The 19311-nt window shown below is 40.3% G+C and overlaps 1 protein-coding gene across 3 annotated transcripts in view; it reads left to right on the top strand.

The window, feature by feature from the left end:
* The window catches only part of noxa1 (NADPH oxidase activator 1), a 30173-nt gene extending 16706 nt beyond the window's left edge, over positions 1 to 13467 (top strand). Inside the window, exons 12-18 of one of the 3 annotated variants that reach the window (XR_015107866.1) lie at positions 2803 to 2909; positions 7825 to 7982; positions 8563 to 8671; positions 11310 to 11433; positions 11524 to 11633; positions 13046 to 13211; positions 13359 to 13467. Coding sequence is in view for 2 of the 3 variants with exons in the window: in XM_086169742.1 (XP_086025868.1) it covers positions 2803 to 2909; positions 7825 to 7982; positions 8563 to 8671; positions 11310 to 11433; positions 11524 to 11630 (605 nt within the window). In the remaining variant the exon portion in view is untranslated. Of the gene's footprint in view, positions 1 to 2802; positions 2910 to 7824; positions 7983 to 8562; positions 8672 to 11309; positions 11434 to 11523; positions 11824 to 13045 lie in introns of those variants that run through there. The other 2 variants (XM_086169742.1, XM_086169743.1) reach the window with 2 other exon arrangements.
* Positions 13468 to 19311: the final 5844 nt, after the last annotated feature.

Genomic DNA, 19311 nt, shown 5'->3' with positions numbered 1-19311 from the left:
GAATCTCAATGCAAACACAGCTAAGAGTTCTGCAACACTCAACATCCAACCAAAAAACTGATAGTGTGCAAAGTGCCGATGTGCCAGATCACATGGCTTATCACCGTGATAGCAAAAATAATGAGGCAAAGATTTAATCCTATGGAGTAGATATTGATTTTGTGTTTTTACTGAATATATTAGCATTCTTGATTCACAATACTGGAGTTTAAAAGACACCAGGACACAGGGAGATGGAAGGACCTTCGGATTATAAACCATAATAATAACAATCTTTGATTTGAAGCCATAAAAAACAACTACATATTCCCCTTGGGATTAGAATAGGGGATGTGCAGGGTGTGAACTTCTTCTTCTTCTTCTTCTTCTTTCGGCTTTTCCCGTCAGGGGTCGCCACAGCGAGTCAACTTTCTCCATCTAACCCTATTCTCTGTATCCTCTCTCACACCAACTGCCTTCATATCCTCTCTCACTACGTCCATAAATCTTCTCTTTGGTCTTCCTCGAGACCTCTTGCCTGTTAGACTGGTGCAGGACATGTATGCTAGCTGTGAGACACTGGTACGGTGTGCTGTAGGGGTAACAGAGAAGTTCAAGGTGGAGGTGGGACTCCATCAGGGATCAGCTCTGAGCCCCTTCTTGTTCGCAATGGTGATGGATAGGCTGACAGGTGAGGTTAGAGGGGAATCTCCATGGACCGTGATGTTTGCGGATGACATTGTGATCTGTAGTGAGAGCAGACAACAGGTAGAGGAAAATCTAGAGAGGTGGAGGTATGCTCTGGAAAGGAGAGGAATGAAAGTTAGTCGCAGCAAGACAGAATATATGTGTGTGAATGAGGGGAACTCGGGTGGAACGGTGAGGCTACAGGGAGTGGAGATCAAGAAGCTGGAGGATTTCAGCAGGGTGTGAACATTTTGGATTATTCCTTTTTGCAAGTGTAACATCAGGACTGTTTAAAATCAGCTGCAAGCTTTGTTATGATTTGTGATCCTCTAACCAGCCCTTGAGCAAGACACCCGAGCCGTGTTAATCCTGAGCGAGCGAAGGTAATAAACCGGTCCAAAAACTTGACAAGGAAGAGCACAGTCTCTTCACACCTCATGGAAAAGGAATAGACTGGAGTTTTATTCATGTAACATGCAGTGTTATATAGCATATGTATATATCCGGAGGAAAGCAATTTTTCATTTTTTACCAGCAGACAACAAGCAAAACATTATTCCCCTTTAATTCTGATCAGACATCAAACTGTCTCTTAAATAACCAGCCTGCGAGTTCAGAGTCTATTATTTCAGATCAAACCTGTAACACAATGCGTTTTTTTCTTTGCTGCGCAAACAGCAGTGCGATTGCGTTGCTCAGTTGTGCTGTTGATTCAGAAACATGATTGCAATGATTGGTTTGTTTTTCTCCCTATAATTTAGATGAGCAGGAAAACTATCATGGATATTTATGTGTGTTTTATTCGGCATTATCAGCTTTATCAACTCAAGTTATTTGCAGGTGTTAGGAAGATGCTTGGTGAGAAACAACTGAAAAAGAATCAAAATAAACAGTAGCTCTGTATATAAAGATTAAATATGCTAAAAAGCAAACAAATACTGAGATATGTTTGTGGAGGTTCCCAATCATCCAGATAATGGTGAATTCTTGTGGAAATCTTCTTGCCTTGAAAATTCAAAATGCTTGGCGGTGGATAAACTGCATTTTAAAGGAGCGTGAAGGAGGGGCTGGACAAGGAAGTGTCAGTGGGGTAATGGAGTTTGTTTTTGAAACGTGCTGCAGAGGTGAAGAAACTGTTCTTATGTCTTGCACTTTTTTTTTTCGTTGCATGTGGGGTTTGTCTTAAATACTTTGTTTTGAGGGAGGGAAAGGTCAGTTACAGTCCGCGCATCTCAGGGTACGTCAAACTCCAGCCGGCCACGTTTTTTTAAGCGGTGAATCACGGGCTGCATTCTGCCCTGGTCCCTGGCAGTGGCAGCAGTGTACCAGGTGATGATGGAGGAGATGAGGACAGAATCCGTGATGGGAGTGAAGACGTCTGCCGTTACCCTTTGGCTGGCTGTATTTCTTCAAGTGCTGCAGGATGTAAATCGTCTGCTCGGCTTTTTTTTTTTTTTTTTTTTTGATAAGGAAGCCGGTGTTCTGCGCCCATTCCGGTTCCTGTGCACGGATGGTGCCTAGGAAGCAGAAGGGTTCTGCAATTTTCAGCTGAGGAGTCAAATCCGAGGCTGGGACAAGTCGGACCGGGAGTTTTTCTAAGTGATGATTTGTGTTGTTTGCAAGACAGTAGCTTGTATAGAAGAGCACAAAGGGAAAAAAAAGTACCCTTGTGAGAGGTTCCGGTGTTGTTGGTCCTCTCACATGTTTTTTCCTGTCTCATGTCAGAGACGAAATCTGTGATCTGTCTCCGGATGGAATCAGGCACAATTAATCGGGAGATCATTTATGATCCGGTCCTGTTCCAAACGAAAAGGAAACACGATCAAACATGAGCTGTATTTACATCGAAATTTAGACAAACTTCAGGGAAAACCAATGAAAATGACACCGGGGCTTTCCAGACACGGCACTTCCAATCAGACCGGTTCATCCGAATTAAGACTTTATCAAAAAGTTGTCGAAATGTCTGCATTTTTTCCTTTGGATATTTGCACGTTTATCTTTTGCTGACTAACTACTTTTGCTTGTGGCTACTCAGTACTTCCTTGTACTACACGGAGTCATATCAAGAATACATGTGGTGGTTACACACCGCCCCTAGTGCTCATAAATTCAAACTGTGTCTATTCCCACAAGCACAAGTGTACTCAGAGACCCCACCTCCGTCCTACACCACCGCCACCGATGGGCCCCTGCAGGCCCCGAAGGCTTCAAGGTACACGGCCAACGCAGCCAGCCATCAGGTAAAATCCCTTCTTTTTTTTTTTTACATGCAATCAGTTATTTTCCTCACACACTCAGCTCGTGACACAGACAACCACTGTCCTCCTTCTGATCTAAATATAGTGCACTTCTGAATAAATGGCTTTGTAACGTTGAACATAACAGGGGGACCGCTGATGTGTCCCGATTAAGTCACTATAGCACTCAGGGGAGGCAGAGGTAGCCAGTGTTTGGATATAAATACTCCGTATTATCTGTCACAGTGACCTGAAAAGAGTCATCCTTGTGTGAATAACTAATGGACTTCCTGCTCTACATTTACCACCAAACAGCACTTTTACTATGTCAAGGTTAGTCAGGAATTTCAGTCTTTAGTGATTAACCAGTGACGAGGAGACAACCATAGCAACGTGCCTCAGCGGGACGCCTGCTGTATCGTTGCTTAAAGGTCCAGTGTGTATTCTGATGCCAAGATTTCTCCATTGCACCACAACCACCTCTGTTGTTTTAGCTTAAAAGGAATCCTCATGTGGCAGCATGACTCAGGTGGTAGATAACCACGTAGCAATCAAAGGGTTACTGGCACTCAGAAACTCTGGCATCCAGATGCCTCATATCTGTTGTGTATGTGTGTGTGTGTGTGTGTGTGTGTTGGGGTGGTCTGAGCTTCTGTTTGCAAATCTCCCCCTTCCATTGATTTTCTGCTCCGGTCTATTATATCAGTTTCAAAAGAAATTGAATTTTTGTAGTGGGTTTCAGAGAAACCGAAACTATATGGTGACGGCCTTCCAGTGATTAGTGAAGTAGAAAAGTGCTGTGCACTTCTAATTGATGTAGTAAATTTATTTGCTCTGAGTATTGAGAACTCTGGAAAATAAATGGAAAATAAACAATGTCATGATTTTGTTGCTCCTGGAAGGCCTGCTATTCCTTGCGTCCATGTTGATTATTTTAGCTTCTTCTCTTCTCTGAATAATAATCTTTTCTCTACAGCAGACATGCGTGTTTTATGGTCTGTGAGCCACATCTGGCCCATTTTGCTTTTTTATGCGGCCCGCCAAAATATTTTCTTTGAACATTTTAATAAGTATCTTCAATCAATATTGAATTTAGAAGCTCCTTATGTTTTCCTTTTGTTGAATTTTATATGGATGATTACATACCAAATAATGTCGATACATTTATATGATCATTAATGATTTTAATGTTGAAATAAAATGCCAAAAAATGTAAATATTTCAATGAAATTTTTCATTTTGTTCAGTTTACATGCTACATATTTGGCCCCGCATATTCCAAACTTTAAGTATAAGGTTTATCATATGTAGAGTATATGCAAATACTTGAGGAAGTCCTATTGAAATATGACTTTGGTGTCATGTCCGTGTTCGGCTGCAACAATATTTTAATATCAAAGTGATATCGTTCAAAAAATAGAGCGCACAAATAGAAAAGTATTATATTTCTTATTCATTTTCGACTTTAAAATTGGGAAAAAAAAAAATCTCCACTAAACTGGAGTCTTGAATAGCATTCCTATTCCCACTTAATAAAAACATACAGTTCCCCTCCACTACAAAAGCATTATGATCCATTTGTATTCTTCATGCATGCGCATGCACAGTGAGCTGCTACATTTATCGAATGCAGTAAACAAGATAAGAAAATTGTTTTTTCTCGAATTATTTTTTCCATGAGTAAGTTAATATGAAAATGAACCTCCAGATCCTGCCATCTTCAGACTTTACTCGAGTTTTTATTAAAATCGGATTAATTTCAATGAAATCTGAACATTTCGAAGGGAAATTGTCTCCAATGGGCTGGCACAGCATTGGTATTACCCACGTGCAAACAAAAGGATCAACATTGCAGAGGATTTCATAACGTGTGGTGGGCTGCCCCAAGGAGGGGTGGAAACTGTTTCAGAGGGGAAGTGAAAGTATGTTTAATTCCTTTATCAAAAGGATTTATTTAGCAGTCTGTGTGCTCATTAGGTAAAGGTTTAAAGGGGACACACCGGGTTGTCCCTGTCTTTTAGTTTCACTCATTTATTCATGTTGATTTACAAAGTTTGCAAAGACACACTCTCGCCGTAGCTGTTCTCAGCTCAGGTATACAGGACTGTCTCCGAAAAAATTGGAATATTGTGATAAAGTTCTTTATCTTCTGTAATGCAATGAAAAAACAAAAATTACTTTTTCATTATATTCTAATATTTTCTGAGATAGGATTTTTGAGTATTCCTAAGATGTAAGCCATAATCAGCAATATTAAAATAATAAAAGGCTTGCAATATTTCAGTTGATTTGTAATGAATCCAGAATGTATTACATTTTTGTTTTTGTAATTGCATTACAGAAGATAAAGGACTCTATCACAATATTCTAATTTTCTGAGACAGTCCTGTAGCTGGGTAAATATTTTCTTAGTCAAAATATTCTTATATTTTTGTAAACATTCTGAAGTCCCGTCAGATATACGCATTTTTATTCTTCTATGCCTCAAGACAGCTTCAGCACTATTTTCATTTTATTTATTTATTTATCTATTTATTTATTTTATTTTGTATGTTAAAACGGTGCCGGCACCATTGTGGCTGGCGCGTCGGCCTCACGGCATGAATCCAACAAGGACTTTCTGTGTGGAGTTTGCGTGTGCTCCCCGTGTGCGCGTAGATTTCCTTCAGGTTCTCCAAAAACGTGCAGGTTAATTGGAAAAAAATTTGGGAAAATTCCCCCCACATGAATAAGTGAGTGAATGGGATAGGCTGAGATAGGCTCTAGCATCCCCCACGACCCTGAGTGCAGGATAAGCGTCAGAAGATGGATGGACGGATATTAAAATAGTTCCACACACACGTTGAAGCCTGAGAGACATTGATTAGCGACACGCGCCGTGCTAGTATTTGCATACTTGCGTGCTATTTGGTTCAAAAATGATCTAAAACTGGCATGAATAAGCACGAATGAACGTTTGGAGTGTTGTGTATCGTGTGTGAGAGTTTGAATGTAGAATTTCAATGGTAAATTAGGCTTTATTTGATGAAAGTTTCTTTTTTAATTTGCATATTTGGCATGATGCAGGGTGGGGGGGAGACTTAATGTGTGTGCGACTTTCAAAGTCAGGTGTGACGAAAAAAATAAATGTGCAGAACCCGGTAAACTTTGACTCCGTTACTGCTCGGTGGTCACCATCTAGGGCGTGCTACACGGGTCTTATGGGTGGATTTTTTATTAACTGGTGAAGAGGGGAAAAATAAACAAAGGCCAGTTGTCCTTTGTGTGATAGTCACAGAGGAGCCGAGGTTTGCACACACAGGCTGAATTACAGTGAGGCTGCTTCCACAAAACAAACAAGGTAATAGTATTTTACTGCTCAAGTGCTTGTAGGAACCTATACATATATATATGTGCACAGAATTACAGGGAAATTGAGCTTCTCACAAGATTTCCACTCTGAAGATGTACATAATTCTTCATATTTTACTGTTTTCCTGGCTGTAAATTATCATAACCCAAAGCTGCAGCCAAGGAGACTCACGTCTAGGGGAGGGAGTGTGAAAGAATTCATGCGGACAGAAACAGTGGCATCTAAGCTTCAAGCAACTCCAAATATTTTTCAAGCGAGGAATTCTCAGATGCATTTGTGTGAGGAGTGAGGGATTAAAACATGGATTGGTGTGAGGTTCAACCGTAATCACCGGAATGAGGCCAACTTGCGTCCGCTGTCGTACTATGTTGACACGTTGTTGGCGTAGAGAGTATTAGGTTTTTATTTTGTTTTTTTAAAACACAAGCTTCAGTTCAGAGTGAGGTCAGTGTCTTTACAGGGGATTATAGAGGAGAGTGTAAAGGCTTTTAAGAGAATTTCAGGACCGTTAAAGCTGATCCCCACTTTTCCACTATGACACTCGGGATTCATTTTAAGGTCCAACGTATGCGCAACACACTTTATTTATAAGAACCGTCAACATCATTAACTCCATCATCCTCCTCCTCTTACTACTTGCACCCAAGATGGCAGTAAAACAAATGATGCAGCCCCTTGGCCAATCATTGGTATTTCAAAATTACAAGCAAAAAAACTAAATTACGGGCTCATTACTTACGAAGGACTTGAATTTTTTTGCTTTGTGCATTCAAAATGTATTGTAAGCGGTCTGTTTTCATTTTTGTTTCTCACGTGCAACGTTACATTACAAAGGGTATTCGCTCAACTTTAAAGTGTCTTAAGATTATCCAATAACATAAAATCCCATCCCAGGCAAGAATATTAGTATTTAAGCAATAAAAGGGGGCTCGGTGAGGGGGTGCCTTCTTTCGAGCTTCACCTGAGGGCTGGGAAAATCTGCTCTATGTTGCTATATTGCGGATTAAAGATAAATAAATAAACCTGGAAATATACTGCTCAAAAAAATAAAGGGAACACTTGAACAACACAATGTAACTCCAAGTCAATCACACTTCTGTGAAATCACAGTGTCCACTCAGGAAGCAACACGGATTCATTTTGACTTGTTTTAAGGACATTACATCAAAGTTGGATCAGCCTGGAGTTTGTTTTTACACTTTAATGTTGAGTGTGATTCCTAATCCAGACCTCCATGGGTTGATACAATTGATTTCCATTGATCATTTTTGTGTGATTTTGTTGTCAGCACATTCAACTGTGTAAAGAGCAAAGTATTTCATAAGAATATTTCATTCATTTAGATCTAGGATGTGTTTTTTAAGTGTTCCCTTTATTTTTTTGAGCAGTGTATATATACCAACTTATAGATCCCGCCGGATGTGCTGTATAGTAATGAGCTTAGCTGGTGTTTCGTAGCATCATGTTTTTGTTTTTGTTTAGTTTTTTCAAAATCAGACCCATATCTTTAAGCATAGTATCATCACATTAATACATGCCCCTGATTTTTCTGCCGTTTGTTTGCAGCCTAACAAAGCCCAGGGATCCCAGGCAGGCTCTGTGGTGGTGAAGATTCATTACACATACACGCTGGCGCTGTCTGTTCCTCTGGACACACCGTACCATGAACTGAAGGAACAAATCGCACAAAAATTGGGCCAGCCAGCATCTCTTCTGCGCCTCAGGTAACTGCAGGCCTTTCAACCCACTTCTGTCTCCTTGAATTTCAACAAGTGATGCTTCATGTCTAAAAATAAGCTTCTCTTTGTCCATTCCACCCTGTGGGTTAAATATCTGCTCGCATGACACATTGGACACTCAAACTATGTTTGTTGACATGAGAGGAGTCGGTGAAAGAGGCAAAAACGGCACCGGAGTGACTCACTATCATAACATATTACACGCCACAAAAATGAAATGTTACAAAGCAGATCGTTATCAGCGTTGTCTTGGAAGTGAAATTCATTTCGGTTATTTTCTCCCCTCTGCCCGTGTATCCTCGCGGATTCCATCCACCTTTCGATTCAATGGCTCTCTCTTGTCACACATCATAAGGTAATACTCATACAATGATACGCAATGAAAGATTTAGATCAAAAATAATTTATGGTAGCTGTGTCTGGATAGATGTTGGCGGTGTTGTTTTTCTAGTTTTGTAACAGCCGATTTACCCCTCTTGAGATAAAACTTTTTGAAAAATTGAGATCAAGTGAGTGACATTTTGTAACATCTTAGGTCTAATATTTACACTCTGTCTCCGGTCAGACACAAGAAGCACGGCTCGCAGGCGCTGCTTCCTCTGAGCGGGGAGTTTGACGGCGGTACCTACTTGCAGGAGGTGGCGGAGGCTGGACGTGTTAAGCTCTGGTGTCAGGTGAGTATTTATGTACATATCGGTCATTTATCTCACAGGAGCAGCCTTCATATAGTCAAGATTTTCCCTGTCGCTGAAGTCCTGCATTTGAGCGCCCCAGTGCAGGATCATAGACTGAATGATGAATGTGTGATGCTAGAGAGCTGTTTTTACACTTAGCCGTGAACTTGCAAATGTTATCCAGGGTTCATTGAAAGTCGTATGGCCCTATGAATAGTATTTGCTGAATCGCAAATATTTTAAGGCCAATTATTCGGCAATCCAGCCTGAGCTGTTGGAGGCCTTGTGTTTCATTCAATGTCATGACCTGTAAAATGAATTACGAGACACCGATATATGGTTTGATGCTCAGCATGATCAAGGTACATGTTAAGTGCATTCCTTGACTGAAATAGATTTGTGGTCTAATAAACAAAGCAGGAGAATTATCCTGAACAAAATCACCCCTTTAATTTCTGGATTGGGCAATATTCGGTGGAATTATCGAGGATGAACTCTTCAGACTGTGTGAAAAGTTGGTTTTCTCATATGCTAATGATCTGATCTTCTAGTTTTCTCCAGTAAGACCTTGATCCAAAGGGTGATATAGAGACTTGAAACCTTCTGATAACAACAAACAAATACTGCAATCTCATAGTGATGTGAAGCAGGAGGCATCACAAGAACAGCAGCGATAGCTTTTGGAATAAAAAGTATTTGCTGTCATTTCTAATGAGGGTAGAAGGAGCGGATGAATATTGTATTCCATACGCATTGGCACCATCCAGTCATATGGGTCATGGAGGGGAATGAAGTAACACTCTGGCACTGATAAATAGTACCGCTGCAGCTTGTACTACAACTGCTTGGAAAATCCTTCGTAGACTGTCTAGCACAGGGGTGGGCAATTATTTTGGCTGGCGGGCCACATTTCTTATTTAATTTTTATGCGTGGGCCAACTAGGTGAACAAAATGAAAATTGAAATTGAAATATTTCAATTGTTTGGCATTTTATTTCAATTTTAAAATCATCAATGATAATATGAATGTACCGACCGATATTAGTTTGTATGTAATCATCCATACAAAATTAAACAAAAGGAAAAAATAAGTTTCTAAATTCAAGATTGATTGAAAATACGTGTTCAAATATTCAAAGACAATAGTTCGGCGAGCCGGATAAAAAAGCAAAACAGGCCGCGCGGGCTGTAAAATGCCCAAGTCTGGGCATTTTGAAAATTGCAATTTAATGAAAATTTCAATTTAGATATTTCAATTTTTTTGGCATGTTATTTCAATTTTAAAATCATCAATAATAATGTAAATGTACCGATCGGCATTATTTTGCATATAATCATCCTTACAAAATTAAACAAAAGGAAAAAATAAGTTTCTAAATTCAATATTGATTGAAAGGACGTGTTAAAATATTTAAAGAAAATAGTTTGGTGGGTCGGATAAAATAGCAAAACAGGTCGGATTTGGCCCGCGGGCTGTAAAATGCCCACTTCTGGGCATTTTGAAAATTGCAATCTAATGAAAATTGTAATTTGAATATTTCAATTTTTTTGGCGTGTTATTTCTATTTTAAAATCATCAATAATAATATAAATGTACCAACCAACATTATTTTGTATGTAATCATCCGTACAAAATTAAACAAAAGGAAAAAATTGGGTTTCTAAAATCAATATTGATTGAAAATACATATTAAAATGTTCAAAGAAAATAGTTTGGTGGGCCGGATAAAAAAGCAAAACAGCGTGGATTTGGCCCGCGGGCGTTAAAATGCCCACTTCTGGGCATTTTGAAAATTGCAATCTAATGAAAATTGTAATTTAAAAATTTCGATTTTTTTTGGCATGTTATTTCAATTTTAAAATCATCAATAATGATATAAACGTCCCGACCGACATTATTTTGTATGTAATCATCCGTACAAAATTAAACAAAAGGAAAAAATAAGTTTCTTAAATCACTATTGATTGAAAATTCGTGTTAAAATATTCAAAGAAAATAGTTCGGCGGGCCGGATGTGGCCCGCTTGCCGTAAAATGCCCAGCTCTTGTCTAGCAGGTAGCATCAGTTAGGAGCAATGTGTAGATTCATATACGTGATATAAGTGCATCAAAAATGGATAGGCACTCAGGGGGCCGGGTTTGCACTGCACTGGATCCAAGTGAGGGGAAACATCCCACAACTGATGAAGAACCCATAGTGAGTGAAGCGTAGGTGGCTACTGGAGTTGGTCTGTTGTCCCCTGTGTCCTGTGTTACTGTTCTGCCTTGGACTCTGAAAAAGGGAAAGTCTCACACTGCACTAATTATTCTGGGACCAAGTAGGATTCACTTAATGAATGTAGCTGTAGTGCCAATAGCCCAACCCTTACGGCACTTAAAAACCTCGCAACGTCGGTCCAATTTTCTCCTCGCAACCAGCTGATGCAATCTGTCGATGAATACAAAGAGGATTTTTCTTTAATGACGGTATGTCATTTATTGCCTGGTAAACAAGTATCGTTCAGAATCACCGCGAAACGAGTATCTACCCCAACAACATTTGCAACCTGATATCGGAAGCATCCGAAGCTGTAAAAGTAAACCGTTGCAATTGATTTTTTTTTAATTATTAAGACGCTTTCCCTTTGTTCTTTTCCAGACAGAAGACCCTCTGGTCAACCGTACCATCCTCTACCAGATGGTTGCTCTGTATGACTACGCAGCTCAGGGTTCAGAAGACTTGGAGTTTAGCGAAGGGGACACTATCGACATCCTGGGACAAGGTAAGTGTAAAGTTCCTGATAAGAGTGACTTGTTACATTAAATTATCCAAATTAATCATCACTACTTCTGGTTGTTTTTCACCACTTTAGTTAATGAAGAATGGCTGGAAGGACACTGTGCAGGGAATATTGGCATCTTCCCAAGCTGCTTCGCTTACAGGGAAACGTCCGATAACAAAGAGAGCTCTGAGTTATGAAAGGTTAATAAGCATCTCTTATATTCTTATTGCATGTGATGTCTCATATCTTTCAAAAAAAAAAAAAGACGGAAAAAACAACGTAGCAACCGTACCTTTTACATTCAACCTTATTTATTACACAATTCCTGACAATACAAAGAGTATGTTCATAGCTGTGTTTGACTTGTATGTAATAAAAAAGAATGGCATATGTATTGTGTATTCCTTTGTAGTAAATGTATGATGGTCAATAAAAAATCCCTGTAAACATTTTTGCTACACTGCCAAATCATAAAGTTTATGAGTTTTATGTTGTTAAATCTCTCAATAAATGCTCTCTCCATAGGTTTGCTAATGTTTATATAAACACAAAAAAGAGCTCTCTGATAATTACATGGTCAAATATTCTCAAATATTCTCAAATAAATACTCAAATATTCTCTTTACCTTTGCTGTAAACATGGTGGTCAAGGCAACCCAGAGTGAGAACCGTTGCCTAAGCTGTCACAATTTAGCATTTTATTAAGTGACACAGTGGTGTCAAACAGATTATTGTTTGACTAGAGATTATTTTTTAAAGCATAAAAGTGAGCTGCAATTTTTGGTCGATTGACATCGTTATTTTACCCGTTTACTTGAGAATAGATTTTCCATCATGTGGCCCTTCTGCTAAAATGAGTTTGACACCCCTGAATTAAACTGGGCGCTTGAATGATGTAAAACCTAGCTAATTTTGTAAGTTTTGTAGATTTTCATTGTTTTCATTCTTCACAAACTAAAAACTGAAAGAAATTCCATGAGTTTTACTGGATTTGCAGCGCACTCATCTCGACCGTTATGTATAAGGCGGTAATCTCAGCTGTTTTTCAATCCGAAATTTTTACGCCACTCTGGATTGGATTGTGATGGAATTTATAACTAGTAAGTTTCAAGCTGAGAGTGGTTACTTTTACAGGTGGCTGTGCTTGCCATGCAGCGTAGCCATTAAATGGTGTAAAGTAAGAACTTCTAATTTCCACCTTTTTCCAGCAGCCTCAACAAGGAGTTGGAAATGTCTCACCAAGGGAGGGACTGTTGCGCCAATATTCAGGGCTAATAAGAATAAGAACAACTTTATTTATCCCGAAGGAAATTGTTGTGCCAGAGTTTCAAGTAAAATATAACAATAATAAATAATAGTAGGAAATTGTTTAAACAGTTAAAAAAAAAATTTTTAACCATTTTTTTAGTCCTGAAAAACTACACGACTGGGATGTGAGGGAGTCTGAAGCATATCTTTGTGCAGGATAAGGTCACCGGATCACATTCTGATTTGACGCTCCCGCAGCCCTCGGGGACGACATCTGCTGCCGGGCATGAGATACGAAGTAAAAAGTCAATACCAGAGGCTTTCTCTGAAGCTGTGGCAAATAATTATGCAAATCTCCCGGCAGAGGAAAATCACCTGTCATAGAGACTGGCCACAGAAGTTGCGGGTTCCAGCACCGACGGCCTCACCTGGTCTACCAACTCAGTCAGCGTCCGGAAGAAGGCCGATCGATCTTTACTTCTTATGGAGACGAGAGGCTGCTGGATGCCCCCCCCTTCTACAGATTCGGGGTGAGACTTTTCCAACCTAGTCCTTCACGATGTGATTTTGGCAGCTTGTCTTGCCACGGACAGACGGATATTGCAGTGAGTCGTCATGACGGCTGAAAAGATCACCAGGCGCGGCTTTTTATCCATCACTGACATCCACATCTGCAGCTGCAGGAAGAGAGCCTTCTGGGATCACGAAAGACCAAGCCCTCCCCTCACAGGAACTGTTTTCCACTTTGCCATCCCATAAATGGCTGTGCTGCACTGAGGACAGGATCTCTCGGCTGAGCTCCGCCTTCTTCCCCAGGCCGTCAAGCTGTTGAACAACTAAGTTGTTCAGTCGTCCGCTCGTCGATATAGGTATACTCCAAATTTTTATAAAAAAATATTGTATTTGTTTTTATATTGTATCTATTGCTAAAGCCCAGGCTGCTGGGCCTCGTTTCCCTCGTTCTCTCTTCCCTCATTCCTGATTGACCTCGGGTAATCTGCGATGTAGGTCGAGCGAGCTACTCCAAACCTCTACTTAGTTTCTGCTTTTTGTGTCACATAGTTTCTTTGGGCTTCAAGTTTTTAATTTTTTTCATGTTACACATGTTGGAGTGACAAAGCACTTTGAGCAAATGCTCACTTCTGCCCTCTGCCTGTCCCGCTTCCACTCCTCTTTTCCGTGACTCCATTGTATGGCTCATCAATTTTATTCCTTCGTAGTTGCTATAACTCTGCATGTTTCTTCAGTACTTAAAGCTTAGCAGCAGCCGCCTTCCCCTCCGTTCTTCAAGCATCCCGTTACTCGCTTCAGATCCCGTCGAATGACTTTGTCCAAAACTGCTGATGCTTCCATTTTCACTCATTAATTGATATTGCTTGGATTTTATATAAGTCTTTGTATACAAAGGAAAAAAAAAACAAGTTACAACTATTCAAGTTGTGTAATATATAGAGAATACCCGAAGCCTGCCATGTGACGCACTGGTGTTCAATCTTGAAGCTAGTGATCCAAAGTCCTGCTAGTATGTTGATGGAAAATATATTAACTAGCCGCCCAGTGGTTTCTAACCAAAAAATAGTGTACATTTATGATGGAAAGAGAAGTTTGATCACTTTTAAGTATGTTATATTTGGTTTCCCCTAACTTTAATTGGTAGTGCGAAGGTTTTGGTCACACGATTGATACTGGATGTTAACCTACTGTGTCTTATATTGTATGCGGATATGATTGCACATATGTCCACATTACTTTCTGGATTTTTTTTTATGCAGTTTAATCCTCATGTCTGTGGCTGGATGTTTTATCTGTATTACTTCAACCGTCATCATTATCTGGACGTACAGCTTCAGTGTCAATAAGCAGACGGCCCAAATTACTTTCCTCCATTAGGGATTAAGATAATAGATTCTTAGTCCCTTTACGGCTGCTTTTCTGGGTTTCTACTGACCCAAAAGGCTGAACAATCAGAAATGACTACGGGTATGATATAGGTTTATTGATGATACAGGAGGGTGGGTGCAAGATAGGCGGTGTGAGACTTGGGACACACTCTCTTGGGGGCCGTCTTTATAGATAAATAAAGCAGTCGGGCATCTGCGTCACAAGGGGAAAGTGAAATGGCAAGACAGACTTTGATAAACGGAAAGCGCAAGAACCGGGACGATCATGGTGATGAGAAATACTTTACCACCGGGTAAAAGAGTAGCGGGAGGGACCGATATGGAGGAAAGCTCCATAAGGCAAAGGCATACCTCATCAGCCTACATTGGGAAACACTAACACACCCCTCTGACATGTTTGGACAAGAAAAAGCTAGTGCTCACTCACAAAAAAAAGGTGTATTCTAAGTATTTTGGTTAGGAGGAAATCAGAATATACATTTAATACAACTTTGTAAAGTCCTATTGCAACATAATAATCAAAGCATAATCCCTTAATGTAACAAACTGTATTCTCTGTGTGAAGTGACTGCTCACATAATGCAATCAAATGTTTTTTTTTTTTCTCCATCCTGTGATCCATGTGTGGGTGGTGAACTAAAGATAGCAAATTGTTAGACAGGGGACCCTGAGTCCCTCAGAGCCATAGACCCTCATCAGTCTGGGCATTTATTGCTACTGAGGGAAATGTTAGGTGCTTTTAGCTGTCGTCATCAATGCTAGATGGAAAGAAAAAAAAAACAAGGAGGCGGAAGCAGACGGTTTGCTGAAAGCTCAATTAAAGGGCTTTCTTTTATATATTTACGTAGCAGGCTTGATGATACATCTCCGAGTCCCAAACATTTTTCTCAGATAATGCAGTTATTACCGATCTTTTCAACTTTATACGGATAAGTATGCAATTCACTTCATGTGGGAAGCACAACACTGACGTGGTCATAATGTGGGCTTTCGGTGGTAGAACCGATCAATTCACCACTCAAGGTATCTTTACCTGAGAAATAATTTCCTTCAATTCACTCACTTTTGACTCAGACGATGGCAAAAAGAAACAGCTTCTAAGTCACAATTTAGATAAATAGAACACTTCAGGAGGATGAGGATAAACAATAAGGTGCTGTCATACAGAGGCACGGCTCATTAACTGAAATATCCCTAGCTTTTGGTCAGTTTAACTGGGAAGGATTTCTAATAAATAGTGACATTCGGTTTGTTTAAAGGCGTTTCGATGGATTAGAATGCAATTTGCCAAATTGATATTATAAGAGAACCTCATTTTCATAGATTTTTAAAATGGAAAGTCACAAAAATGCAGCAAACGATGAAGACCAATCAAAGTATATGCAGTTTTTGCCAATTTAATATGCAGGGTGTTAGAATGTGCTAGATGAACGAGGCAGTTATCCCATATGAGCTGTTTCTCTGCTCACATATGGTTCTTTATAAATATTGATTGGTCTGTTCATTTTAGAGCTGCATCGGATTTGTGGATACCAAAATAAAGCATATATTTAACAGGAAGTGTGACTAGTTCTCACCACTCAATTTTCTTTGAGTTGTAAATGTCTTCTATTTTTTTTCAGCTCCACAGTGACTGGTGCTTAAGTAAATCCAATAAATACGTTATGGATCAAGCTATTTTGATCAATGCCGTCTTCTCCTCATGAGTAAGTAAAGGATCTCCAGAATGTACATTCAGTTTAGGTCCATATTTTGAGGGTGTTGTACAAATGCAGCGTCAGGGGGGCTCGGGCTGGTGTCTCCCTGAGCCGGTTCCAAGTCCGGAAAAATGTAGAGGGTTGCGTCAGGAAGGGCATCCGGCGTAGAACTTGTGCCAAAATCAAACCCAAGCATCTCCTACTGGATCGGTCGAGGCCCAGGTAAACAATGACCGTTGTTGGTGCTGATAACCTACAGGGTACTAGTGAAAATTTGGCTATTGTTGGTCAAAGAAGGAGAGGAGGAAGGCATGTTTGGAAGCAGAGAGAGAAGAAGAAAGGCAAGATAGGGAGTTTTGATATTGGGACGATGACAGGCTGCATCATGTCATGGTGGACTACTATCATGGTACTGACAAGAAGAGAAATGGAGTTGGAGTTATCTTGAAGGAGGAGTTTGTTCGGAATGTTCTGGAGGTGTAAAGAATGTCAGATAGACTTATCAGTCTGAAACTGGACATTGAAGGTATGATGCTCAATGTTGTTAGTTGCAATGCCCCGCAGGTCGGATGTGAGCTTGAGGAGAAGGAGGGGTTCTGAAATGAGTTTGATGAAGCGATGGAGAATATCCCCAGAGATGAGAGAGTGGTAATTGGTGCGGAAAATAGCGGTGAGGAAGGAGTGATTGGTAGGTTCGGTAATCAGGATAGGAAAGTAGAGGGACAGATGGTGGTAGACTTTGCAAAAAGGATGGAAATGGCTGTAGTGAACACTTTTTTCCAGAAAAGACAGGAACATAGGGGAACTAATAAGAGCAGAGGTAGGAGCACGCAGGTAGACTACATCTTGTATAGAAGAGGTAACCTGATAGAGATCAGTGAATGCAAAGTAGTTGTAGGTGAGAGTAGATAGACAGCATAGGATGGTGGTTTGTAGGATGACTGGTGACAAGGAAGATCACAAGGACAAAGACAGAGCAGAGGACAAAGTAGGGTGAGAGAGGAGTGTTGTATGGTTTTCAGGGAGGAGTTGAGAAAGGCTCTGGTTGATCAGGGAGAGCTTCCAGGTGATTGGACAGCTATAACAAATGTAATCAAGGAGACAGGTAGGACTTGTCCAAATAAGCCTGTGGAGGAAAGGAAAGTGGTTAAGGAGACTTGGTGGTGGAATGAGAAAGTGCAGGAGTATATACAGAGAAAGCGGTTAGCAAAGAAGAAGTGCCACATTGAGGGAACTGAAGAGAAGAGAGAGGAGCACAAGGAGATACAGTATAAGGTAAAGATAGAGGTAGCAAAGGCAAAACAAAGGGTGTACTATGACTCGTATACTCAGTTGGACAGTAAGGACGGAGGGAATGATTTACAGGTTGGCAAAACAGAGAGATAGAGATGGAAAGGATGTACAGCAGGTCTGGCTGATTTAGGAAAGAGAAAGAAATGTATTGACAGAGGCTGGAAAAGTGACGGGGAAGATGGAAAGAGTACTTTGAAGAGCTGATGAATGAAGAAAATGAAAGCAAGGGAAAGGTAGAAGAGGTGGCTATTGTAGATCACAAAGTTGCTGAGATTAGTAAAAGTGAGCGGGGATCAAAAAGTTGGAGGATTTCAAGTACTCTGGGGCAACAGCCCAAAGCAACAGAGAGGTGGAAAAGAGGTGAAGAAATTGGTTCAAGCAGATTGGAATGGGTGGAGAAAAGTGTCAGGGGTACTATGAAATAGGGGACCAGCCAAAATGAAAGGAAAGGTGTACAAGCCAGTGGTAAGACCAGCGATGCTCTATGGTTTCAAAACAGTGACAATGACGAAAAGACAGGAGGCAGAGCTGGGGGTCGCAGAGACGAAGATGTTGAGATTTTCTTTGGGAGTGACAAGGATGGATAGTATCAGGAATGAGTCTATCAGAGGAACAGCACATGTTAGATGTTTTGGAGTGAAGGTCAGAGAAGCCAGACAGAGATGGTTCAGTCATGTACAGAGGAGGTATAGTGAATATATTGGTAGACGGATGCCGAAATTGGAGCTGCCAGGCAGGAGGTCTCGAGGAAGACCAAAGAGAAGATTTATGGACGCAGTCAGAGAGAATATGAAGTCAGCCGGTGTGAAAGAGGAGGATACAGAGAATACGGTTAGATGGAGAAGGTTGATTGACTGTGGCGACCCCTGAACGAAAAAGCCGAAAGGCATAGAGGAAGAAGATTTTGAATGTTGTGCTATAAGCATAAGGTTGCTTACTGTGGGAGTGACCCGTGTAAACAGTCCTTTCTCATCTTTCATATCTGTCCAGAATGGAGGAGGGCAAGTTGGATAAACTTCAAGCTTCACAGCTTTATATTTGTCTGAAAAAAGGGCTTTGACTATGTTTTTGTATTAGGTTAGGTGTTAACGTTGTTCCACTTCTACTAAACAAAGACACTCCCTTCGAGACTGATATTGCTTAAAAGCAGCATCGGGTTTGTTTTAAATAACATCGCAGAGAGGTTTCAACACCCATGTGCAATATGATGGTTAGTGACCTGTAATGGCAACAATTATACTGTTTGCCAATTGTACACATGAATTGTACACATGATCATTTTAACCTTAAAACCAATTTCAAAGGGCAGAATATGTCATGCACTACTGCCCTTCATTACTTTCAATGTTCGACCCTCAGTTCTGAGCTAATCGCAATCATTTTTATCAATGGCAGGTCAAAACCTACATATAGATGTACACATTTTCAGTCAGGCAGATGCCAGCAAAGGTAAGTAAATTGTCTCAAAATGAGGATAATGACCTTGAACCATCAAATGATGACACTGACTCTATGGAAACATAAGAATCATAGGATCGCATGTCCACGTCAAGGATATGTTAGCCAGTAATCTACCGGTTGGTCCATCATATTGAGCAAGACAGAGGGCAACTACAGAGCATTGTGTTATTGGTGCACACATTCAATTCTGTGGCAACAAATGAGATCATGAAAGCAATATATTGAGAATGAGATGTGTCATTTGCTAATTCAGGACCATGAGATAAGAACATTTCTTG

This window comes from Fistularia commersonii, chromosome 22 (assembly GCF_037954325.1).
Source record: "Fistularia commersonii isolate RoL2024-O1a breed Wild chromosome 22, RoL_Fcom_v1.0, whole genome shotgun sequence".
Taxonomy (NCBI): Eukaryota; Metazoa; Chordata; class Actinopteri; order Syngnathiformes; family Fistulariidae; genus Fistularia; species Fistularia commersonii.
This window is presented reverse-complemented; position numbering and strand designations above follow the sequence as displayed.